The sequence below is a fragment of the Vigna angularis genome, chromosome 7 (genome assembly GCF_016808095.1).
Source record: "Vigna angularis cultivar LongXiaoDou No.4 chromosome 7, ASM1680809v1, whole genome shotgun sequence".
NCBI classification, from domain to species: domain Eukaryota; kingdom Viridiplantae; phylum Streptophyta; class Magnoliopsida; order Fabales; family Fabaceae; genus Vigna; species Vigna angularis.
The window spans coordinates 24,457,556-24,484,163 of NC_068976.1; the positions used below are offsets into that span (position 1 = coordinate 24,457,556).

Consider the following 26,608-nt stretch of genomic DNA (forward strand, 5'->3'; position numbering starts at 1 on the left):
ATTTAAAATTAGTTTTTTGTATTTTAAATTGTGCATTTCAAATACGAAAATTTGTATGAGATAATATATTCTGGAATATAAATTTAAAATTATATTGCAAATTGTATATTTCGAAATATAAATTTTTTTATTCAGTTTCGGAATATAATAATTTATGGGAATGTAGAAAAAAAAATTATGTAGGTGCAAAAAGAAACTGGCCTATTTTCATTTCTGGATATCAGTTTTTTGGCGCCCTGCTAAATGGACGTGGTTTCTGTTGGAGGGTTAAATCTTTAGCAAAACAAATTCCAATTTCAATATAGTAGACTGTTCTAAATTTAACTTAACCCGCTTCTGGTGTAAACATTACAAAGTCATTATATGTTAGATTTTCCTAATAAGATTACTAATTTTGAGGACATTGACATAAAAAAAATTATTTATCAGAGGTTAATTAACCTCTCATGGATTTTTAGGTAACGGAAATATTTTTTAACATTCATTAAGTTTCAAAGGTTTATTTCAAAATCTCATCAAAATATTGGTGTACAAACATCGTTAATGAAGTGAGGTGTATGTTTGATGCCAATTTCTAATCTGTCAGGGATGTCTTAGCCCATCCTAGTTGGTGTTAGGTTATGTTTAATGAATTAAGTGTTCTTCAAAATAGTGAAATTTAGAAGCTCGTCTCATTACCGTTTGAAAAATCTATTGTTGGTTACAAGTAGGTTTGTGCTATCAAAGTAAGTTCTTATGGTACTATTGATCACCTCGAAGCTTGTTTATGGCCAGTAGCAAAAATGACTTTTGTTCATTTATTTATAGTTATGATTGTCCTTCAACAATAGTCTCTTTGTTAACTGGATGTCAAAAATGTTTTTCTTAATTAAGATTTGTAGGAAGAGATTTATATGAAGTAACCTCTAGGATTTGTTGCTCAAGGAGGATTTTTTGAATTGGTATGTCCTCTTCATAGATCTTTATATGGTCTAAAATTTGGTATGACTCGACATGAGACATATCATTCAGTCTTTTATCGTCACTTAAGTGTTGTATGTGTCTATTTGATTGTATATGTTAATGACATTGTTTTTACAGATAGTGACCACCATGACATCTCCCAGATGAAACAATATCTTTGTCACCATTTTCAAACTAAAGATCTTGACAAACTTAGATATTTCTTGGGTATTGAGGTAGCATAATCCAAAAATTATATCGTTATATCTTAAAAGAAGTATGCATTGAATATTTTGGAGGAAATTGGGTTGATGAATTCAAAATTTGTTAACACACCCATCTTAATACCAAAACAGCGAAGCCTATTTCAAATTCTGAGCATTATAGAAGATTAGTTAGAAAATTGAATTATCTTACAATTACTTGTTTTAACATTTCCTTTGCAGTTAGTGTAGTGAGTCAATTTCTCAATTCCCCATGTGAAGATCATCGAAATGAACTCATTTGTATATTGAAGTACATTAATGAAAAGGTTTGTTATATGGTTCCAATAACCATAAAAGAGTTATTTGTTATTCATATGCTTATTGGGTAAGATCTCCTTTTGATGTAAGATCTATTTCCAGGTATTGTATCTCCATTATGGTAACTTGATCTCTTGAAAGAGCAAAAAACAAAGTGTTGTGGAAAGATTTAGTGTGTTGTGCGAAGATTTAGTGCAGAAACAAAATATAGAGTTATGGTGTCAACCACTTGTGAACTTGTTTGGCTTATGCAATTACTTAGAGAGTTACATTGAAATTGATTGTCATTTCATTTGAGAGAAGATTGTATCTAAAGATATCAAGATTGTGTTTGTTAACTCAAGTGATCAATTAGTAAATATTTTCACTAAATCTTTACGGAAACTGATAATTGATCATATTTGTAACAAACTTGATACATATTATTTGTATACATGAACTTAAGAGAGTAGTAGATATATTATATTTTATCTTTTATCCTTTATTTCTTTGTTATTAACTTTTTCTATCATTAGCCAATATTTCTTTTTATCATAAATACAAACCCTGTGTGAAAGAGTTAATTTTATATCTAATTTCTTTTATATTCAATATCAGTAAATAAATTAAAGTATATTTATCGCATATAATATAAATTTATTTATCACAATTAAATAAATATATAGTCTAACAATGAATATTAAAGAGAATATAATAAATCTTAAGGTAATAGTTTATATAGTAGTACCAACATTAAGTTTGTGAACCTTAATATTTCGTAAAAGAATTACAAACTTAATAAAATACTTGATTATAAATAAAAATGATAAAACAAAAAACTAGATAGGATAGTGTAGTGCCCTATTTAGAAGGATTCTTGTATTTATTGGTTATAATAACTTTATCATAATTGTTTTAAAAATTTATATTTAAAATAAGTTTAATCATATAAACAAATTTACGTTGATAATCCGAGAAAGTGAAATCAAATAAAAATAAAATTGTTTTTATTAAAAATATTGATTATTTAAAAAATAATAATTGAAGTTATACTTTTAAGAGTAAATACAAGTATATTTAGGTTCTAGGTTCTGTTCACTTGGAGGAGATGATTTGAGGAAGAGTGAGTGGATAAATTTGATGAAATTTGAGGATAAATTTTTTGTTTTTTATTTGGGTGGATTTGGAGGTGAGTGAAAGCGGATTTGAAAGTAAAGTTTACAAAATTGTAGAATTTGACGGATGTGATAGATAAAAAAAATTGTTTAATTGATATAAATTGAAGATTACTAAAATATCCTTAATAGTAAAAGTAATATAAAATTGTAATGGTTAATATTATATATAATTGTAAAAATTATTATAAGAAGAGAAAAAATAAAAATTAATTTTTAACATGAAAAAAATTGTATTATTATTATTATTATTATTATTATTATTATTATTTTGTTATTATCATTAAATAAATTTGCAAAAACAAAAGGGGTTTAGCTTGTCATGAAACTATTGCTTCACAGGCAAAGAAAACAAACGTGCAGGGGCAAGAAAGGTTTTTGAATTCAAATATCCTCAAATCTCTCTTGCACAACGAAGATGGAAAAAATCACCCATCCCCCAAATCACCTCTTTTCTTTGATTCTAAATACGTTTAAGTGAACATGGAAATACGTTTAAGTGAACATGGAAACAGTTCCAAATCCATATGTGCTAATCTTTGTAAACAGTACCATGATTCCAAGTGGACAAAGCATTAGTGTTCTTTTATCATTACTTTTAGGTTTAAATCTTAGGATCGTCTTCGTGTTTGTTGGAGAATCTCAAATGAGTCATCGTATTTTAAACTGTCAAAATTGGGTATATATATTTATAAAATTAAGTTAATTAGGTCCAAATATGTGTAAAATTGAGTCAATTGGGTCCTCTCCGTTAAGTTTTCACAGACGTTAAATAGATGTTGAGCTGTAATTTTTTTAAACGACGTGACATTGTGTATTAAATTGAATGGCTTATGTGTTGTAGAATCAACAATTCCACGTGGAAAAGTAAATTCTGTATGTTCTTGGGACCATACTTCTTCTTCAACTGCACACTAACCCGACGATCCACCTTTCCGCTTGACGATGCGCCGCTTGACCACTGTTCATCAAAGCCAGGTTTGTCAGCACGGCCTAGTGACGCTCCTACCACCGCAAAATAAACGGAGGAGAAGCGGAGATGCATTGTGGTGGAGCGTTTGAAAGCGCCACCGACTTCTTCTTTGTCTTCGGCGTTAATTTCTTCACCGGCTTGCATCCGTCGACTGCAGGTCGGATTTTGTTGCTTGCTGGGATGAGCACTAGACGCGCGTCAGGGTCGATGACCGCGAAGTTCATGGATCGGACTTTGGGTGGGCTCGACATTGCAAACCCTGCACTCAAAAGCCCTTCTTCTCGAACTCACTCTTAGGTCAATGCCGAATTCGAAATTCAAATTTTAAACCTTCTCAAACAGAATAAAAAAAGCTATTTGTTTTTTGATGAGTAAAGTCTTGGGTTTTTGAAATTTGAGTAGTGGGACTGCTTAGCAGGTTCGAAGATTGGTGATGATTTTTCATGGTGGCTCTTGAGACGCGAAGTGGTGGTGCTGATTTGAAGTTCACGATTTTGGATTTTAGGGTTTATTTGCAGGTTCGATTTGTGGCTAAAGCTCCCACGGTGGACTAACGATTCAAGGATTTTCCTTTTGTTTGGTTCTATAATTTCTTATTTTCAAGTTGGATCAGTGAAGAAGGTGTGAAGGCGTTTTTGCTTATGGGTTTGCAGGTCGCAATGTTGTGAATTGTTGATGAAGGCGCGAGGCTTCTACACGATCTGTGCGATGAAGGCGAATTAGTGGTTCGTGATTTCATGATCTCGCGAGGAAGACGATGGAGGCTTCGTGTGACAATCATTGAGGCGCGGCTTGGGATTTAAGTTTTTTTGGCTTTGGTTAGAGTTTACAGGTTGACGAAGATGGAGAAGAAGGTTCCCTGGTGGGTTCCATTTTTGGTGGCGTATTTTCTGGTTGGGTCAGAAGAAGATGGTGGATCCGACGAGGTTGACAATGGAAGGTTGTGCCTTAACGGTGTTGATGGTTGTGTAGCACGATGGTGGTTCTAGCGAGGATGGTGGCGGCGCATGGCTAATGACAACTAAGGTTTCTATGGAGAAGACGAAGTTAATGAGTGAGAGTTTTTTTTTTGTGAATGGAAATTTCTGATGGTAAGAATTTACTTTTTCAGGTGGAATTGTTGATTCTACAACACATAAGTCATTCAATTTAATACATAATGCCACGCCATTTAAAAAAAATACACCTCAACATATGTCTAACGCCGTTTGTGAAAATTTAATGGAGAGAACAAAATTGACTCAATTTTACAAATATTTGAACCCAATTAATTTAATTTTACAAATATATGAACCTAATTTTGACAATTTAAAAAATAAAAACTAACTTGAGATTTCCAACAAACAAATACGAGTGAAGAGGATAAGAGGATTTAAACCTTACTTTTAAGGTAATATAACAAAAACTAGGTTTTCTTCCTCTTCTACTCTTCTTCATAGATAGATAGATGGAAATTATATTCAATGTTTAATAATACTTCACTGAAAGATATAATTGAAAGGCACTGTATGGTGATGGCAGAATTGTACCCAAACTGACACACACTGAATTATAGATTGAAAGCTAAAGTAAAAAAAAGGGGCACAGTTCTCTAACTTCAAAATCAATCAATAAATAAATGAAGCATATACATCTCATTATTGTAGTCCTTTCACCCATCTAAAACTGGACCAACATCACTGACATCAGAAATTAATGAATTTCACAAAAAGAGATGGCTGAGAACAACAACTTCATCTGCAACTTCTAAGCAACACGATACCTATCCAATGGATCATTGAAAAGGATGAGTTCGTGGTATACCCTCCAAGCGTAGTCGTCAAAATCGAAAGACTTGAACACCTTCTCTTCTCCTTCATCACCACACTCTTTTTCTTCTTCAACCTCTTCCTTTCTCTCATAGCTTGCTTTCGGAACAAGTGGAGCCACTCTGCTTTCTGTCGGAAGAGTTATCAGCAACGACATTGTTATGCTCCGTGAACCTTTTTCCTCTCCCACTGTTGCAACTGGTCTGCCTCTAACTTTCTTCAACTTCCCATTGCTCCACACCTAGACAATAATATTGCTTAAATTCATATAGTAGCTCATTTCGTCAATGCATTATAGAAAATTGTATGAAGCTATAAAGACACAACACACACACAAAAACACTTGGGGACACTATGGTTTTTCTCTTTTCACTTTTTTCTTTATAGTGGAGGAGATGGGTGCCCTATGCATGATATAGCATTTGAGATTTGAGGGGCTTTTGCCTCGTCCCCTTTTTCTGAGCTCAATTGGTGATTTTTCAACTTTAGGGCACATCCCGACACAGGGACATTGCTAACCACTGCATTATGAGCTGCTTGGGTATAATAAAGAAGGGGCCCAACCAACATAAATTATCTGCTGGCTCAAAATCAGGATTTCTACGAAAACAATAATGGTTATTTCATTTTATACCATCGTAATAAACATATTTTAATTATTATATATCCTTCTTAAAGTTACAAATAATGTAGAATGACAACACCCAAAGAAAACATTTCCCTCGTTTATTAAACAACAAAAAGAAGAGTCACTTTAAAAAAATGATTAATATTAATTTGTTTGTACTTTACTGTTTTGACTTTATATAAAAATCATAATTTTTTTCCTTAAACAAGTATGTTAATTAAAATAAGTAATAATTAAACCTTAAGAAAAAAGGAAAAGACATGTCAGATAGCTAAAATGCTGCCTCCTTAGCTGGAATAACATAGTTCAAATATTCAGCTGTTTTTTCAAACTTCAAATTATGGAAGTTTCAAGATCAAACTATGCATGCACTGGAGGACAGTAGAGTAATTACAACTCACACCTAACTTTAAACTATAGCCAACATGATTACGTGACAAACTGACAATCTTACTTATAAGCTTTTTCCCGAAACCAAGCCACTAAGTAGGAGAAACCAAAAAAATAAATAAAATATTTTAAAAGCAAGAAGATAACACAACATAATTAACAAATATCCAAACCATAAAGCTAACAAGTCATTAATAACATTAACAAGCCACAAAAACATTTATTAATTAATTAAAAACATACCCTAAAAAATAATTAATTTACCTGAGCAATATCACCAACAGTGACCAAAATCGACTCCACGTGTGGTAGCACAGAAACCCATCCCGAATCCGACAGCATCGAGTACTTCTGATTCCTAATCTGGTACTGTAGCCCGATTATAAACGGGTAAAACCCACCCGATTTGTTTCCTGGCACAGACTCCGAAATCCATAGCAGAGAACGTAAGCGGGTCGGGTCATCCCGCGTCGGATTTTCGCATCCCAAGGCATTGGTTAACTCATCAACGATCTTCAACCCCAGGTTCTCCAGCGCGCGTGCGAACTCGCGCAGAGAGGCTAGAGAGAGCTCGGTCGACTCAGTCGAGCACGCTGAGTCGAAGCGGAATGACTCGACGAGTTCTTCGTCATCGTCTTCGTCGCCGCGGCCGTAGCCGAGAGGCCAGCTTTCTAGGATAAGAGACTCTTTCTGGTCGCGAGGAAGGTCGAAGAGCGCGAGGGCTTCCGACTCGGCCGCGTTGGCGAGCTCGGGGGGAACCGAGTGATCTGTGAGTTGCGCGTAACCGAGTTGCGAGACACCGGAGAAGATGTCTTTTAGGGAGGAGAGGGAAGGGAGACGTGTGGCGGCGGAGGAGGAAGAGGATGAGCGGCGCGTGGGGAGGGAGAGCGTGGGCGGGAGGCGGTGGAGGAGGCGCGAGAGCGCGTCGGCGGTGTCAGAAGAGGACAGGAGGTTGTCGTGGTGCGCCGCTGGTGTTGGCGGCGGAGCTGAGGTGGCGCCTCCATAAAGGTTCGGTAGGAGTTGGTGTTGTTGCTCTTGAGTTGAAGAGGCCATGACGTGAGAGAATAATAATAGTACAATATAACGACAGTGTGAAAAATTTTGGACCTCGTTGTGTTGTTATATATTGAGCTAATTTTGATGAAAAGGAGCGTGCGAATATGGGAAACAAAGAAAATTGCACACGTGTGATGGAGCAGTCTATTTGCTTTTTTCCACGACTCTGATAAGGTTTTATTGCTAACATAATGATTATTCGTCCTCGTGGTTCCAAATGAGACAATTTAGTTAACAATGTATTGGTTGGCAGTCAATGAAACAAATGGGAATTTGGGTTGGAATATTTTTAAACGCATTTATGACCTAATGTATCTTATGGAAATTGCCAACACGATTAAGAGAAACATTCACATTTGAGGAGGTTTAATTTGACATTATTGATTATATTAATGTTTTATTTTTTATTATAAAATAAGGAATTGTCTCTCATAATGAACTTGAATTAATGGATAATAATGTGAATACTGAGATGAAAGTGATACTAAGGAGTTTAATGTTTGTGACCTACATAAACTTAGGCTAAAATTAGAAACTTATAATAATATATTAATAATATTTTATCCTCCTCAGGTATTATATATCATACATATAATAAGGTTCACTTATTTATATTTTTTCTTCTCTCAAACACTGTTAAGACCACCACCACCTCACGTTAATCAGTTTGCAACTATTTAAATTTGTACACTACAATTGAAACGCAATATTGCTCTGTGCAGTTGCATTCTTTTAATTTAGTAAATTAATTAGAGGAGATGTTTCCTTCAAACATAGATGTTTGTAAAACCATTGTGTGTCATCTTTCAAAAGTAATATGTTTGGTGCGTCTAACAGTCAGTGTTAAATAAACAAAAAACAAGTAACAGTGACATAGAATATCTTGAATGAAGAGATATGAGTGTAACCCCATTGCTTTAATCTTTGGCAGATTTGCATAAAAAAAATGGTAGCTTTAAAAGGCATGCAGGTTTAGAGTTAGGGGTGATAGTTAGTGGCAGCCTTGTGTGTTTTCTTTTATGAGGAAAAGATGCATCTCTCATGGCAGCAAAGGACATGCATCTCTGACCTCCGTGTTTGTTTTATTCATCTTTTTCTTTCATTTTTTACATCAAAACAAAACTTATTTTTAATGCTAACAAATTGACAAAATTAAGAAGAAATAGTTTAATACACTTATAATGAAACCAACTTTCAAAAATGGAAATGTAGAACAAATTCAAACGTATTGTTTAATAACATATGATATTGTTGCTAACAAGCCTTTTAAAATTACAAGATAGAATAGGATAAATATCTTGTCCAATCAAAATAAAATGTTAGATTTAATTAATTATAATTTAGCTTTCAAAATCTAGCAGAAGCTTTTAAAAGAACATTATTTTAAATATATAAAATACAACCAGAAAATTTTAATTTATCAACGGATAATTATATATGAATTTGAATCTATAGGTAATTAAGTATTTTTTACGGAATACTTGTCCGACTATAGTTTTAAAAGAATCAACTCAATATGATTGTCTGTGATAAATTTATTAGTTTTAATAATAATTAGTTTAAGAATTATAAGAATTTTGAAAATTGTGATTTAGAATTGATAATATATTTAAAACCGTGAGCTCAATTATTTTAATAATACAAATTAAAAGTATAAATAGAATTTATATAGATGAGTTTCATTCTTATAATTATATCATTATTTTAAGAACTTTTTCCTAAATTTCTCTTTCTTCTCTTTACGTCTTTTCATAATATGTTTTGAAGATAGGAGACCATTATGATCCTTGAGGCTAACTCTCTATTTATGTCCCATTAATTTCTTTAATAATGTAAATTGATTTTCTATCTTTTTCTTAGTTTTCTTTTTGTGTATGTGAATCATCTTGGTTCTCATGTAGTGTTTGAGCTTTCTATAAGAGTTTATATTTATCAATGGTCCTAATTGTGTGTATTGATTGTGTTTGTGTTGTTCATAAGAGCATATAGAGCTTCTTGTGTGCCTCAAGGTGTTTATAGGATTCTTGAGAAGTTTGGTTTGTTTTTCAAGTAAGGGAAGCTAATTGCATTGTTTTTAAGTTATAAATATCTTAAAATTTGTGATTTGCATGTTTGAGTTGTATGAGGAAGTTTGATCTGCTGAATTTGAATGTTGTATTGTTGATTGTCTTAGTTGAGTTATGTTAATAGAGAACTTAGCAATTGATTAATTAAGCCAATCGGTGTGTGCCCTGACATTAAAAGTTGCTTTTGACCAAGGTACTAAGAAGGAAATACTAATTTGATCATTTGAACATGTGATATAGCGCTGAGTAGTGGCAGACTGGCGCTGAGCGGTGACAGGCTGGCGTTGAGCGGGGGCAAGCTAACATTGAGCTCTAGTTCATTGTGTAGGTCTGGAGGCATTTTAGTTTCTGACTGTTGAGCACCTAAAATTGTGAACGCTTTGGCGTTGAACAACACCAAGGTATCGTTGAGTGTCATTTTTGTACTGCAGGTTTGGAGCATTTTAACTACAGGACATTGAGTGCCATAAAGTGTCACCGAACATCAACTTTTGCGAGAAGAATGTCGTTGAACATTAGGACTGTCGTTGAGCATCACCTTTTATGAATGACTTGATACTAAGCGCCATCTATGAGCGTCTATGTGTATGTTAGAATTTTCTTCTTCTTTAACTTGTTTTAGATAGATTTACCATGAATTTTATGTGTGATTAAAAGTATTAAGGTATTTTATTAGGTGATAATATTGTTGTGAACATGTGTGGTAAATATTTTTGAAGGAATTTTAAAGAAATTTTTTTTGTAGTAATTTCATTAGTGTATGTATTGATATATAGATTCTGTATTGGGAGTTGAGAATTACCCTATCGCTCTAATAATCATCCAATCTCAAGTAGAGAATGGTGAGGTATGTGGTGAAAGAATTAGGAGATCCCAGTCTAGGAGTTTTACCTTGGCCAAATATGTTAACAAACTAACATTGTATGTGATAGAGTGAAATCCATTGACAATGATTTGGTATAGTACTAGAGGCCATTACAAGTTCATAACTCGCTAGTGTTTGATATCAGTACATGTATCTGGATTGTTAAGTTTAATATGAGTCTTTGTATAATATCATTGTTGTTATGAATAATTTATATGTGATAATATCTTTATACTTGTTTTATTATTACTCTTTTCGCACATTAGTTTACTTTTTTTTTGTTTTTGTTTATGAGTTTTCTTTGTTTGCACAGATCATCTTAATAATGTGAGCGGATAATGTAACCGTTGTTGATATGGTGTATGTACGATAATATAGTTTTAAGGTGATCTTATTATATATAATATTTTTCTTTTTGAAATTTAGTTTCTCTTAATTTAGTTATATGTTTCTATTAATTTAATTATATAATTATCTCTATGTAATAATATGGTTGATTGTAATAATATACTAGTTATATTATAGAACTTTTTAGTTTATAATTATTATATCTATAATGTTTTGTTTATTATTTTTACTCTGTCATACAATAATTATATGAAAATAATATAAGTACGGTAAGAAAATTATATTAACATGCGTATCTAACCTTACTTTTTAAAGAAGACATGTTTTCTTTTATTCGTTTTTTAAAAAAGAGGTGGACAGAGAAAAAAAGCAAAGTGGCTTCTGTGGATCGATCTTAATTTTCGAATTATTTCGTGTGTAACTAATACTACTTGGTGTTCCGGCGTTCAGATCAGATCCCCAAATCATCTTTGAACTTTAAAGGTTGAGATCTAACGGTCCATGTGACCCTCGAGGCTTAGCATCACCGTCCATTTCAATAAGAAAACCGGGAGGATTACACATGCACAGTGCACCATACTGGTGATTCACACGGCACCTGAAGCACCAAGAAACAGAAAATCGAAATACAAGAACCAGAGGAAGCTCTTGGATTGGATCGTCGTCAACAATGTTCTCTCGATTATTCAACAAATCACCACCGGAACAACATCCTCAGGTACGTGCTCAATTTCCGCCATAAACTAACGCTATTCACGTTCATTGCAGATTTCAGCATCTTCGATTTTTTTTCTTGTAGTGGTTACGAATGCCGGTGCACAATGTTAAGGAGCTTTTTGTTTCTTTTGTTGACTAGTGCATTCATATTATGAGTTTCCATTTCTTTATGACCACAAATCCTGAAACTGATGTTGTTTCTGAACGTTTTTTCGCGTCGCTGGGCAGCAGGACGTGGTGCACGACAGTGTTCCGTCGGCGAATTTCGATCCGCAAGTTGTTTTTCACTATGGCGTTCCATCTACCGCGTCTATTCTTGCTTTTGATCACTTCCAAAACCTATTAGCAATGGGAACACTGTGAGTTATTATTGGTTGTGTTTGTTGGCTTTGCGTTGGAACAACGCGTTCTTTCCATGTTTTCTGCCTTATTGGAATTCTCCGTTCGAATGATATCGCAATGGAGAATTCCTTTGTTAAACAACAGTCTATTTTTTATGTTATTGGAACTAGTTGATGAAATAATACGTTGCGCACTTTATCTTGTTATTGTTATTGAAGGGAGTTTTGTATGTTCTGAAATATTTTTTTTAACTATGTCTCTTTTTTATAACCATTCATAATTTCATCATTCCAGTGTTGTGAAGATTGAGGGTTATTAGCTTAGATGTAGGAATATTTTTGTTTCTTTTTAGAATATTACAGTAGTTATCACTACATTGTGGCGTTGAGAGCTAGACAATAATTACTAGTAATCACTTATTCAGCACTGTGACGTTGAGAGCTAGACAGTTTCGATTAGTGGCTTGAGTTGACTTTGGCATTTTCCTCCCTCTTGTAGCGATGGAAGGATAAAGGTGTGCGGTGGCAACAATATTGAAGGGATTCTGATCTCTCCCAAGCAAGCACCCTTCAAGAATTTAGAGGTTTGTAATTTTGAACCAATGTTGATACCTGAAATTAAAGAGTGTCATCAATCATTTAATGGTGTATTGTATATTACCCCGATATTGTTTTGCATTTTTGCTGAGTATTAGCATCTCTGGAATCCATGTATATTTGGCTATGTGTGGGTATGGCATTTATTTGCATGTTTATTAATGAGTGTTGTACATTAATTAAAGTTTAGAAATCCAATGGAATGATTTTGAGGAATTTCATGAATAATATTATATCTCATCTTTTTGAACTTTTCTCACAGTTCTTGGAAAACCAAGGTTTCCTTGCCAGCGTCTCAAATGATAATGAAATACAGGTAACTTACAAGTTTAGTAGGGTTCTTTTAAACGGCTTTATAACCAGGCACCCTCCGAATATGCTTTGTAATTGTTTGCAGAAAAATATGTTTTTGATGTACCAAAGTATTTTAATATTCTATTTTAATCCTTATAAAAATGTAATTCGTTACTAGTCCTTACATTTTCACAGAAAATGTGTTTTTTTACTGCTGATGAGGGACTAGAACCAGATCACTTTGGTCAATCTGATGACATAATCATTAAAATTTTAAGTGACTAAAAAGCAATTTCGAGATATTTCGAGGTGTGAAAAACGTATGTTACCATTTTTTTTTTTGGGTATTCCATATGAGCGTTCTTTCCTTTACTGCTTTTGTTTAACAATGTTTAACTTTTATACCAAGTTTTTCCCCGTACTCTCATTTTCTCCTTTCATCTGTTTCATTCACTAACCTGCTCAGTGTGTTTCTGCCAATGGCAGGTTTGGGATTTAAAAAGCAAACAAATTGCTTCTGCCTTGCAGTGGGAATCCATCATAACTGCTTTCTCTGTTATTTATGGCACCAGTTACATGTAAAATACTTGTGTAGATAATTTTCTGTCTGCATTTGAATGCTACTTTTTCTAATAAAGTCTTTGTAAATGGGTGTATAAAAATTTCACCCTCTCTTATCGAAATTCAGGTACGTTGGAACTGAGCATGGGATGGTATATGTGTTGATGTTCGATTCTGAAGACAGAAAAATTAAAATATTGCCCTATTATGTTCCCACAAATGTTATATCTGGTAAGTATATATTCTCGTTACTCATTTACTACTTTTTCTAATATTTATGTATGTTTACGTTTTGTACAGATGTTCTGTAACCAGTTCACTTCAATCTTTAAGCTGTTAGGTGATGACAAAAGAGTTTTTTGATATATCCCTTCTTAATGCAAAATTCATTTAGGCTTGAGCAGTAATTAAAGTCAGATCCAAAACTATCTTATGTTGAAATAATATTTTGATGGTTTATTCAGAGGCTTTTATACCATGTTAAGGAATTGCTTGACCAAAATGTGTAAAAGCTTTAACTCTTACGCTAATGGTGTAGTCCTTCATGCCGACGTTTCTTGTGTACCTGTTTTTATATATTCCATCATATTGAGGATTTATAAGTTTCTATAGATCCTTATTAACCAACTTAGTAAACCTTGTGATAATCTTCAAGGAAATCTCCCTAGTGGAGCAGATTATTTTGGTATGTCATAAATCTAGCATAAGTTCGTACTTCCTAGCAAGCCACATGCTTGTTGCTAATATATAAGTTAGAGTTTTTTGTGCGGCTAATCAAATAGTTCTGAAAGTCTAACAGCTAACTTGTTGCAAACTGTTTCTCACCTTTGCAGAAGCAGCTGGAATGTCACTTGATCAGGTTTCAGTTGTCAGAGTTCTCCATCAACCATGTTCTGATGGAAACAGGCAAGACAGGAACATACTTAAAGTTTCTCTAATTGATTTCCTTATGTTCTATGAAGAAATTGTGAGACGTGAGTTTTAGGTAATTTTGCATTTCAGATTAGGCTAATTGGTTATTCTATTAAATAGTCATATATTTAGGCATTTTCTAAATCATGAGTGGGAGTAAGTTTGAGCTCAGATAGATTTTACCACAGAACATGGCTAACATGTAACCATAGGACAAAAATTTCGTTCATAATGATTTTGATGAAGTATATATGCAATATTTTAGCCATGATTTTAGGGGAAAGAAAAATTTTAATCATTTTTGTAGTGCGGCAATGGACTGTACTTAGGATTTTCAAATTCAAATGATCGGAGTTTCCTTTTGTTTGAAATATACAACATGAAGAATAAACTTAATCCAGGTGTAATTCAACACCGAGTTTCTTGTTGTTTCAAATTCAGTGCTAATTGCTGGCACTATATGGAGGACAGCATCACAAAATTAATTTGACATGTTTAACATTCATTAACACATAAGATACATTCTTGCACATGTATACATAGTAAACGTACATATACTTTCATGAATTTTAAGGGAACTTAAATTTCGTATAATGTGTTTGGTATGTTCATGTTTTAGTTTATTTAATTGAAATTGTCATTTTGCAGATTTCTAATTGCATATGAAAATGGTTTGATGGTACTCTGGGATGCTTCTAAAGATCGAATTGTTCTCATGAGAAACCACAAAGATATCAAATTAAAGAGAAAAATCGTGGCTAGTTATCTAAATGGCCTTAGGCCTCAGCTTTCTAATGATGAACTAGACCATGAAGAGCAGGAAAAGGAGATAAGCTCTCTATCTTGGGCATCTAATGATGGATCAGTTGTTGTTGTTGGTTATGTCGATGGTGATATAATGTTTTGGGATTTGTCAAGTGCTGACTTCCCCAAAGATCAACAAGTCAAAACATTGTCGAATGATGTTGTCAAGCTTCAATTATTGTCAGCTGACACAAGACTCCCTATTACTGTTCTACATTGGTTGGCCAATAACAAAGGGGGGAAACTTTTTGTCTATGGTGGCTGTGAGATTGGGTCTGAAGAAGTTCTGACGGTAAGCTTCATATGCATAGTGGCCATTTGATTTTAGTTCTTTAATAGTTATTGTAATAATTGAAAAACATCATGATGTTAACATTTGCAGGAAATTAAGCGCAGATGATAAAAAGTTTGCTTTGTTTTTAGTTATAGTTGTGGTGTTTGGATGTAATACCAGAAAAAAAAAAAAAAAGCCATAATAATGAGCGCCCAAGTTCAAGTAGTCACAAGATCTTACCTAGAAAGGTAGTCTTTTGAATGTTTCAGTGGGTTATGGATGGAAGATTGTGCGAGGTGGGTATCTTGGTAGGAAAAGCATGGGTTTTATCCCGGTGATTGAAGAGGCTAGAGAAACACTGTCAAGGATCTATCTATGCCCACTTTGAGAATGTTCCTGGATTTTAAGTTCCTTTGTAAAAAAGACTGATTTCAGACCTTCAATTGAAGGATTAGATAGACCAATTCCTACCAAACACGCCACATTAAAAAAGAAAGGAAGCAAACGGTCTTAGATTAATACAATAAGTTAATATTGGTCTGTGCTTTTTTATTCTTTGTGCTTTTTTTTTTTTGGTTATAAGTGCTTAGTATACATCTTGTTATCCTGATAAAGTTAAGGAGAACTTATGGAGTAAACACTGTTCATCTCTTGTTCATTATTTCTTTATTTTTTGTTGAATAACAACTTCTGTTAAAACTGATAGTTGCAATAATTAGTATTTCACTTTTGCTACATTAGATTTGAAAATTGGGCATGTCATGTTGCCAGTGTCAGTAGGCTGTTGAGTTTCATAACATTTATGTAGATAATTAATGTGTCACTACAATATGGTCTTTTCATGTTTACAGGTTTTGAGCATTGATTGGTCCGGTGGACTTCAAAATCTAAGGTGTACCGGCCGCATTGATGTTACTCTTCATGGTTCTTTTGCTGATATGGCCTTGTTATGTCGTGATTGCCATACTGAGGGAACTTGTAATGTGCTATCTGTATTGACAAGTCCTGGACAACTGGATATTTATGACAATGATTATCTGTCTTCTTTGATGTCCCAGAAAGAAAAGAAGACTTCTGTTCCCACAGTGCAGTATCCCATCCTCGTACCCACTCTTGAACCACACATGACAACTTCAAGGCTTGATGTGGTATGTCAAGATGTAAAGTCATTTAAAGCCTTGTTCAAGGTAATGTAGATGTATTAGATCTAAAGATTCTTTCTTTTCCGTGTCTAGCTGCTAACCCTGTTGTCAATATTGTATAATGTTGAGCTTGCAGTGTCAACTCAACACTAATAGCATACAATGTCTGTGTAGATTCTTGAAGCTGGAAAGCATCATTCAATACAAAATCAGAAAAGTATTGGTACAAAGTGGCCTTTGACTGGTGGTGTTCCAGGTCTTCCTTTCAAAGAAAACCATCCTATCATTCAAATATACATAGCAGGTTACCAAGATGGATCTGTTCAGATATGGGATGCCACGTATCCTGCTTTGTCAATTGCTTACAATATAAAATCTGAGGTTAGTGATCAGCTTATTTTGCAATCTACAATCTTTTATCCAGTGGTGATTTTCCCCCCACCTCCACCTTTGTTGCATTTGAATATTTATTGAAACTCATATTGGAGACATGTTTGTCAATCGTGAAGAAAAATAATTTTTAATTGGCAGGTTGGTGATGTTAAAATTGGCAATGCAAGTGCGTCAGTATCAGCATTGGGCTTTTGCCCAGATACTCTACATCTCTCTGTTGGTGATGAAAGTGGTGTTGTAAGATACATTAGTATTTAGAATTATTCATTTTCTTTTTATTCAGTAGTCTTGACCTCAAATGCCTGGTAATTGTATGCTATGAACATATGTAGGTACGTCTATATGCTCTAATAAGAAGCTCAAATACCACATCTGTGCACTTAGTGACAGAAAATGGAACTGAAGGTTTGGTTCTTTTTTGTTTTCTATTTAAATTGCAAACAAATTTTCTCTTGATTTGTTTCAAGTGTTGAGTCGCTTTTACAGTTACTAATCCTTATATACCTTGCTCCATTGCCATCTTGTGATGACAAGTGTACTGGAAAAAGTTTGGGTTTGTTTGAAGAGTGTTGGACATGTCTGCCTATTTTGGAGATCAATTTTTAAATCTTTTTTACGAAGTTTTGTGGGTGACAAAGGAGAATGAGGCACTTTACAGTTATGCTCGGAGTATTGCGCACCTGCTTGGAATTTAATGCTAGAAAGGAGAAATTTTAACTTGAGCTCTTTGCTCCCTTACCTATCATGGGATAAGTATATTTACCTAATTATATTGTAGTTGTTGGAGATCCTTATCAACCAAAGATATAACTAAAATTATAATATGGAGGGTACAAAACCGCATCTAATAAAGTAGGCTTTGTGAGGTTGAAAGGCTTAAGGTTCACTTTTAAGATTGTATCATAACACATGTGAAGCTATTCTTATGAGGGTTGTTGGACCTATAACTCTAAAAGACAGATTATATAGGGAAGGACAAGATGAACTAGAGTGGTGTAGGTACACCAAGCTCGTTGCGATGATTTGACTGAGCCACCTATGCAACACAGTTGTGAGGCATGCAAAGAGGGTTAGAATAGTAGTATTTCCTTCCTCCATAAACACATTCTCCACCCAAGCTTCTAATTTAGGATACAATTCTGGCAATGAATCAATCACGTGGACCATGAAACTCTCACTTCATCAGAGTAAGAATGGGTAGATGAAGGTCAATGGAGGTCCTTGACCATGCTCATGGATATCCAAGATTGAACATGTCTTGTGCATTAGAATGTGATTTGTTATGTATGTAAATTTGAATTAGACTTAAAATTTACTTTCCTAGGACTATACTCGATATTCTCAACATGAGGTATGTTAAACTTGAAGTTCACTTGCTAGGTCACAAGAAAAACAAGAAAAGCAAAATATTACTATGGTTGGTTTACCATAAGCCTACCATCTATTATTTTCTGCACGGAAAATGCTTCCACAAGAGTAATGAGAATCTAGACAAGGGGACAGAACCCACTAAACATGAACCTAACACACCTAGTACGAGGAAGAATGACATTTTTTAATACTTGTATTTTTTACAGCGAGCTTATAATCGTAATGCATTTTTATGTTTATGAATAAGCTGTGTTTAGTAAAAGTGTAGTACAGGACATTACACAAGCTTTTTTTTATGACAGGTAAAAACTGTTAAGTTAGATTCACGGGCCTCCAGTTGATTGAGAAAGATTACATTAATATAAGTTTGAATAGAGTCTCGGGTTTAAACTCCAAAATGTTTTAAATACTCAACTGGTCTTGATGGAGTTTCCTCTGTCCCCGTATCCTTCCCGTGATTTTTGTAACCTTAGATGTTGATGCAGAATTTGAGCTGTTATGAACAGTAATCAGTCTGAAACACAAAAAATATATGGGAGGAATCAAGTTACTCTAACTTTAAAAGAGTTATTCCCCATCCTAACCTTTTCTTTTCTTTTAATCTAGTAGTTCTAAACCGTAACTCATTTTATTGATCGATTAGAATAAAATGAAAGGTTATGAAATTACTTTTGGGATCGTTCGGTCCTTCTTTATGTATATATAGCCTTTTTCTATATAATCATGATACTAATCAGTAAGCCATATCAATTAAAAAAAAAAGTGCTTTTCCGATTTGCTCCCTGATTGCCATGGGGAATTTGAATAGCTTGCTTGACAATGACCTAAGTTACCTTATGCTAAAAAAATGATTTGATATTTCATAAATCCAGATTTTAACCTGGTTTTTTCTATTGGGACAGCAGTTCATGACACGCATCAAGGGGATGGACCTAATTGCAAAGCTGTGTTTACCCTTCAAAATTCTGCTGTATACGGCTTACAATTTGCAAACCATGGAAGAAGACTTATTGTTGGATATGAACATGGGCAGGTGAGATATCGATTCATTTTTTCCCCTTTTGAAGGAAATGGTTTATTTATTTTTGGTCACCTGATCGAGTTGTTGAGTGGCTATTTAAATTAAACCACTACCGAGTTCCCAACTTATATTTTTCTAATCCACTTTACAGGTGGCTATGCTTGATATAAGTTCATCAACAGTTTTGTTTCTCACGAAAACTGAATCTAACACTTCTTCGGCAGTTGTTTCTATGAATGCAATATTTTCAGACAGTAGCTCGAGTAATACACAGGACTCTGTATCTGATATTTCTGACAATCCTGGAATGGGACTAGTCTATGTTGTGACAAGGGACGCACACTTTGTTGCAATAGATGCTGTGACAGGGAATATAGTTTGCAGTAGGACCACTAGCCCCAGAATAAAATCAAATGCAATTTCAATGTATATTATAGGCAAGTAATGTTTATGATAGAATTTGATATTATAATCTGTTGAAAGTTTTATTACTTATGTTGCTGTTTTATCTCAGACGGTAGCACTTATACCCTACCCGCTGAAAAATCATCCCCCAACTCGCCTCAGAAGAGTGATTCTGCAATGCAAGCTAACGTCAAATCTGAAAATGCACAACTTGAAGTTGAAATTGCTACTACCGTAGAAAATTCATATTTTGGGCAGATATTATCGAACTCACTCATTTTACTTTGTTATGAGAGCGAATTGAGCATACACACTTTAAATTTTGTGTTTGAGGTGCTGCACTTCACTCCCATCTTCCTTCAAATTTCAATCCATTCCTTCCTACTGGTTAATGAAATTTCCTAGTAACAGGGTAGTAGTAACTACTTCCGCAAGGTGGACCTTGTTCAACGATGCTGCTGGACTACAATCTTAAAGAAAAATGAAAAAGAGTGTGTTCTGGTTCTTCTGTATCAAAGGGGGGACATTGAATTAAGGTGAAGTGCCGATACTACAATGAATATGTATTATTCTTATACTTTGTTCTGGTAACATTATGCAGTTCATGAGTGAAGCCACATTTAAATGAAAATAGCGAACGCAACCCCACCCATCAAAAAGAAGAAATTTATGACTTTCTTTCTTTTAAAGTAAAAATTGAATTTTTTGATGATTTGTATAAATTGATTTGCTATCCTTCAAATAAATAGTATTATAGTGGAGATTCATTGATTTTATATTATTTCTTACTGAGCCTTGGATTACCCCACATCGCAATATTAAAGTCCCAGTTTGCTGCATGGAGCATCTTTAATAATTTTTCATCCTGATTGATTATACTTTATACGCTGTAGGAGAAATCGTATACATTTGGGCTCTGAATATGTAGTAGCTATTCTAGAACAATTTTGGCGGTGTTATTGCTGTATCATTCAAGCTTTTTGGGTTATCATGGCCCACTTAATTATATTCCCCACTCGCCCTGTTTTTTTTGATAGTCTAGATGGATTTTATCTCTGAGCAGGTCCTTGCCAGCTTTGGAAGTGTTAGGAGAAATTTCTTTAATGTCAATACTCAGATGGAACTTGGAAATTAACATGGAGAAGACAATATGTTCTTCGTCAAATGGAAAAATTATCCTGGTTTGATTTTTTTTTGTTTTGTTTTCAATGAAGCTATTTCTTATATCCTGCCAAAACTTACATGATCTATTGTTGTCTTAAGCTTGATATGTCATTTCATGTCTGAGAAAATTTAAAATATTTACGCATCTGTTGGATACTTATTAAGAAAATAAAAATATACTGTAATGGGCATTTGACAGATTCTGTGTTCCTAGGTCCCATTAGTTGGATTTGGACTAGATTTCATCTTTATTTACCTTAAAAGAGATTTTTTGTGTATAAAATCCATACTTTTTTTAATTTGTTTAGATTACGGAAAGGTTGCATTTTAGTCTCCTACATTAGTGTATAGTTTTTGTTTTATATTTCTGCCTTGTAATTCATATTCGATCAAGGAATGGAGAAAACACAACTTTCTTCCTAATCTACAATACCAATTGTGCAATTAACCAATATATTTATTCATTTAAAGATATTCAAACAGTTAATTATGGAATGATACTAGTATAAGTTCAAAGGAAAAAGGACAAAGTGGGAAGTTCAGTAAGGTGTATGAAAGGAAAAAGTGGAAACCTATTCTTGGGGTCCACCAACACACACCCAATGATTGGGATTTTAACAGAATTGCTAAGTGGCAAGTGAGCTGGAGGGGGGATCTGGTGAGGAACATTTTCTGCATGGAAGAAGTGTGGCAGGTACTCCCATGGAAGAAGTGTCCTCCATGAGGCAAGAGAGGAATGAGATGTTGACTGAACTTAGAGACCACTTATTGCAAGCCCAAAACCGCATGAAACAACAAGCAAATAAGCATAGAAGAAAGGTAGAATTCAAGATTAGAGATTGGGTTTATTTGAAGATCCAACCTTATAAGCTAAAAAAATTAGCCAAGAGAATTAATAAAAAAGTTGAGTGGGAGAGGTAGCTTATAAATTGAAGTTGCAGGTAGCAAGGTCCATCCTATTTTTCATGTTTCCTTATTAAAGCCAATGTGTCAATAGAGGTAACAGTGCAGTCACTTCCTCTATGTATAACTAAGAATTGGGAGCTGGAAATGCAACCAGAAAAGATTCTATCTCTTAGAGAAGGAGAAGGCAAGGCTCCGGAGGTGTTAGTGAAATGGAAGGGTATGGCATCATGTGAAAATTTGTGAGAATCTCTACAAAAGATGGGAATTACTTCCTTGAACTTCACCTTGAGGACAAGGTGAAAATTATGGGGGATGGAGTTGGTAGGAGTATAAGTTTAAAGGAAAAAGGGCAAAGTGGAAAGTTCAGTGAGGTGTATGAAAGGAAGAAGTGGAAACTTATTTCTTGGGATCCACCAGCACACGCCCAATGATTGGGGATTTTAACAGAATTGCTGAGTAGCAGGTGAGCTGGGGGTGGGATCTGGTGAGGAATATTTTTTGTTTTGAAGAGAGAAAAGGGGAGAATACAGAGGGGAGGTGAGCACGTGTTGGAGGGGGGAGAGAGGTGGAATTTGGGACTTGGGACTGAGATCATTGTATCACGTATAATGAGTGGATCTTTTATCTCTTCTACTCTGCTGATTGCTATCATGGAGGAAATATAGTAAACTGATTTTTCATTTTGAAACAGTAAACAGCAAAAATTCTCTAGTTTACTCCGTTTGCTCCTTTTCCCCTTCTGAGATAAGCCTTTTATTGTTATTTTTTTTCCTCCTTTTTCAGATTTTCTTGCAAGGTAACTAATGTTCCAGTTTAGCAGTGATCTAAATACCTAGCTTTCATGTTTTTCACCAGTTACTAGTAGAACAACTTATGAAATATAACCTAATTTATCTAATTACACTGAATAGTTCATGTTAGATATAAAACTGTTTATGAACGTCCTAGCATCTTGAATAATAGGGGAAATCTATTCATATAGTGTCAATCTCTATATGACCAACTAGTTAGAACTTAGAAGTTCGATCCTTGCTACCCTTATTCTAATCCTAAATAGTGAAAGAAAGAAAAAATATATATGGGTAAATGATGCCCCTGCCACTAGGCCTAGGAGATGTATATATTACACTGCCTTCTATTTATTTTGAAAAAATACACTCACGTTGTATGATAAATTAATATATGGTACGCTTTGATCTATTTTAAAGCTTAGCTTCTTATGGGTGATATTTTTTTCTCTGATTCTCTACGTCTTCAACAACTATTATTGAGTCCATATTATTGACTTTTGGATTCATAAAGATGAAATTAAGACTTTGGTGAAGTTCCGAAACCGTAGCAAAAGTTTTTTAAATTTCATTTATTCTAAATTCCTTAAATTAATAATATAATTTTAAAATTAATTGTCACTGACTCTGAAATTTAGACAGGAAAAATGTTACTGAAAAGCTCATTCATAGTTATTCACTATCCCTGAGAGGTTTGTTCATATCAAAATGAAAGCATAGTATATTTTTATCTGAACTGACGAGAGTGTAATTTATAGGGGGAGTACAGTGTAATTTATAGGGGAGTGCAGTGTAATTTAAGGGGAAAGGAATGCAATTTATTAGAAATATTGAACTCGAGCACCACCTAAGTGGCCTAGTTCCCCGTGCTTTAAATAATGGCTATTGCATGCAACTCCTGCTGTTCTTACAAATGAAGTAATTTCAAGGTTGTTTTGTTTTTATAATCAAACTCATGGCTATCTTGTTTTACAGGTCAATGAGAATGAAACTGCCTGCATATCACTATTGAACTGTGAAAATGAGCTCTGGTAACTTCATTATTCCTCCCTATTCTGACCATATTCGTTTTATTGAGAAATTAGAAATCAATTCTTAACCCCAATTTTTATAGCTATCGTTAATATTTGAACCATTGGATAAATCGTTTCAATATAGAAACACTTTTTATAACAAGTTAAATGAAATCAAATTTGAGGGCTCCTACCAAAAAGAGCCTGGGACAACCGATAGGTGGTTTGCGAATGTGATCAACCTCCTTAAAAGAATGCTTGTGAAAATTATACGTATACAGTCTCACAAGTAATTAGAACTTCGGTTTCCATTATGAGCTTTGAAATTCTTGTAGGATTCCAGAGTCTTTTCCATGTCTTCATGATGAAGTTCTTGCAGCTGCAGTAGATGCCACAGCAAGTCTATCTCAAAACCAAACTGAAAGACAGGTCTAGCTTTTTCAGGCTTGCAGTTCTGTCCCATTGTTTTTTTTTCTAGACTTGTAATTCAATTTATCTTGCTATAGGGAGCATCTGGCATCTTTGTTAATATAGCTAAGAACTTTAAAGCGGGGATAGCAGATCAGAATGCAAATCAAGCAGTTCAAACTAATAGATTGGAAAATTTGAAACAATTATTCTCTAGTCCTCCTTTCTTAAAGTCTTCCTCAAGCACAGTAGATAACCAAGATCCTTTTTCCCTTGACATAGGTTTGTCCTTAACATTTTCTACTGCCAACTATTCTTTATTTTCTTAAAATGGTACCTTATCTTTTACAGATGACATTCAAATTGATGAAGTTGTAGTCTTTTCATCTCCAAAGAAAATCGATATTGACAAGAGAGGTACATCATATTGTTTCATTTCTCCCGAAAGTATTATATGATTTATCTTTTGAATATTGAGGTCGCCTTGCAGATAAAGAGAAAGAAACAGACAGACCGAAATTATTTGATATAGGGAAAGGAACAGACATACTGAAATTATTTAATGATAAAGGGAAAGCAACGGACAAGCAGAAACTATTTGAAGATGCAAGCACAGACTCGAAACCAAGAGCTAGAACAACTGAAGAAATTAAAGCTAAATACAGAAAGACGGGGACGGGGGTAAATCGCAGTTCTGAAAACCCTGTAATTTACGCATTTTACTCACATGTCTTGACTTTTCACTGGTTTCAGGATGCCTCCGCAGCAGCTGCACTTGCAAGGGATAAACTTCTAGAGCGGCAACAAAAGCTCCAGGTATATTATTATTATTTGACTCCTTTCTCCATTACTTGGATGTTGTTTTTTGGTCAATAATACAAAATCAATTAATCATCATAATTTTTCATAACACTTAATTTCAAACCTCAAAAAACATAAAAATCTGAATCGCCACAAAAAAACCATTTTTAACGAGACTCTGAAAACAGACGTTTCTTGTTTTACTTTTAACACGTAGACGATAGTGTCGGGTTTATCTTAAGATGATTGAGTTACCATTGAAGTCTGTTGACCGACCTACCTTTTCTTGAGGAGTTGCAAAACTCCCTATGTTTTCTCCTTTTAACAATGAAAAAATTAATACTTAAAAAATATTCCTTAAATTGCCAGGAAATCAAAGTGTTTTACTATGAATTAAAAGTTAGCTGGATTTCTTCCAAATGTGCTTATTTATTTTTCTTTCCCCTTTTTTTAACTAGTTGCTCAACGAACGCACTGAGGAGTTGCAAAATGGAGCGCAAGACTTTGCATCCATGGCAACTGAACTTGCTAAAAGAATGGAAAATCGTAAATGGTGGCAGTTATGATTGTTTGTATGACTTATTGATTTCGTCAATACGTACGTTTTGCATACTTTTTTTGTAAACTCAATTGTTATTATTATTATCATCATTTTTAATAAAAAAATTAATTATAATAAGCTAGTGGAAATGTTAGTGTTTCCTTTTTTTGTTGTATAATAAATAGTGTTTTAAAAAAGTTAAATAGTAAAATAATTATTTTTATTTATAAAATAATTAAATTTAAATTGATTGTTGGAAAGTAAAATTAAAATAATAGTTATTTAAAGAATAAAATTATATATATATACACCCATTTAATAAATTTACATATAATCATTAAAAAAATTGTAATTTAATTCTTGGGTACAGAGCATAATTTTCAAACTGGTCCGCTATAATAATATAATAAGTCCCAATAAGTGATGCATAAAGCATTGAAGATAAATTGAGATAAATGATTAAATAGTGAAAAAACAATAATAAAATCAGTATTACAGTATTTTAATTTAGTATTGTTTATTTAAAACATGAAAAAGTGAAAACCCAGTTATTTTTTCATGGCAGCTTGACAATTTATACACATTTTTCATATTCTATATTTTAATTCCAACATTGTTGTTTCTTTGTCATATTAACAATTTGAAAGTAAATATACAAAAGCTCATTTTGTAAACTAAAAAGTCCTTTATATTCATTATCAGATTCAACATAATATTTAAATTGAACAAAAATGTAAATTTAGTTAGTACAAAAATACGATAATATATAATTATAAATCATTAAATTATATAATCAATTCAACATGAGGGATTTAATATGATTAATTTTGTAAGTCCTTTCCTCTGACATCCTAAAAATATAACAAAATATTACGTAAAATAGTCATTACAAATCTAATATAATAGAAGGGTTAAATATGTTTTTAGTTCCTAAATTATCACGCGATTTTGGGTTTAGTCCCTCTTTCAAACTAAGGTATATTTTAGTCATCTTTCTTAAGGAAACTTTGATTTTAGTCCTCCAAACCCAACGGCATTAAAAAAAGGTCGAGGTGGCTAACGGTGAAATTGTACGATTTGTTTTTTCTGACATTGAGTCAGTCTTTCTCAGCTTTTCTCTCTCCCTCTCCCTGGTCTCCTTCCATTGACTCAGTCTTTTCCAGTGTCACCTCTCTCTCTTCAACTTCTCTTTCTCTCTCATTCCTCCAAACCCATTCCAATTCTCACTCTCATGGATTGTTACCTCTCTTGCAATTTAAATATGAATGAGAGGAAAAGGTTGTTAGGTTAATTAATATAGTAATACATCTCATCCTGTAGTCTATCACTTTTTCTTTTTTTTTTTTTTTTTTCTGACGTGCATCAACTTTTGGGATCCATATGAAATATTAACAGTGATGC

The 26,608-nt window shown here is 33.6% G+C and overlaps 2 protein-coding genes across 6 annotated transcripts; one reads left to right on the forward strand and one right to left on the reverse strand.

Moving 5' to 3' along the window:
- Positions 1 to 5,185: 5,185 nt before the first annotated feature.
- On the reverse strand, positions 5,186 to 7,545 carry LOC108337244 (gibberellin 2-beta-dioxygenase 3). The gene is made up of 2 exons (XM_017573728.2): positions 6,684 to 7,545; positions 5,186 to 5,642 (listed from the first exon to the last, which is right to left on the reverse strand). The coding sequence occupies exons 1-2, from the start codon at positions 7,470 to 7,472 to the stop codon at positions 5,340 to 5,342; spliced, it is 1,092 nt and encodes a 363-aa protein (XP_017429217.1). The 5' UTR covers positions 7,473 to 7,545; the 3' UTR covers positions 5,186 to 5,339.
- Positions 7,546 to 11,121: 3,576 nt separating this feature from the next.
- On the forward strand, positions 11,122 to 25,328 carry LOC108336268 (uncharacterized). 5 transcript variants are annotated; one of them, XM_017572655.2, is made up of 24 exons: positions 11,122 to 11,472; positions 11,700 to 11,830; positions 12,312 to 12,396; positions 12,672 to 12,725; positions 13,190 to 13,281; positions 13,392 to 13,495; positions 14,098 to 14,170; positions 14,825 to 15,272; positions 16,106 to 16,441; positions 16,571 to 16,777; positions 16,928 to 17,026; positions 17,122 to 17,194; positions 19,063 to 19,193; positions 19,333 to 19,618; positions 19,696 to 19,919; positions 19,998 to 20,122; positions 20,650 to 20,767; positions 23,420 to 23,475; positions 23,793 to 23,886; positions 23,964 to 24,147; positions 24,217 to 24,282; positions 24,356 to 24,546; positions 24,619 to 24,681; positions 25,125 to 25,328. In XM_017572655.2, the coding sequence occupies exons 1-24, from the start codon at positions 11,425 to 11,427 to the stop codon at positions 25,230 to 25,232; spliced, it is 3,396 nt and encodes a 1,131-aa protein (XP_017428144.1). In that variant the 5' UTR covers positions 11,122 to 11,424; the 3' UTR covers positions 25,233 to 25,328. The 5 variants fall into 5 exon arrangements, with proteins under 5 accessions (XP_017428144.1, XP_052736780.1, XP_052736781.1 ...); XM_052880820.1 differs by having other exon boundaries at positions 24,356 to 24,681; XM_052880821.1 differs by having other exon boundaries at positions 19,066 to 19,193; positions 24,356 to 24,681.
- The last annotated feature ends 1,280 nt before the right edge of the window (positions 25,329 to 26,608 follow it).

Excerpts from the sequence above, each read along its gene's own strand:
- LOC108336268 (XM_052880820.1), top strand. The coding sequence starts at position 11,425 with ATGTTCTCTCGATTATTCAACAAATCACCACCGGAACAACATCCTCAG. Across the intron at positions 11,831-12,311 it reads CTATTAGCAATGGGAACACT|CGATGGAAGGATAAAGGTGT; the intron begins GTGAGTTATTAT and ends TCCCTCTTGTAG. Across the intron at positions 17,195-19,062 it reads GACAGAAAATGGAACTGAAG|CAGTTCATGACACGCATCAA; the intron begins GTTTGGTTCTTT and ends CTATTGGGACAG.
- LOC108337244 (XM_017573728.2), bottom strand. The coding sequence starts at position 7,472 with ATGGCCTCTTCAACTCAAGAGCAACAACACCAACTCCTACCGAACCTT. Across the intron at positions 5,643-6,683 it reads CTGTTGGTGATATTGCTCAG|GTGTGGAGCAATGGGAAGTT; the intron begins GTAAATTAATTA and ends ATTATTGTCTAG.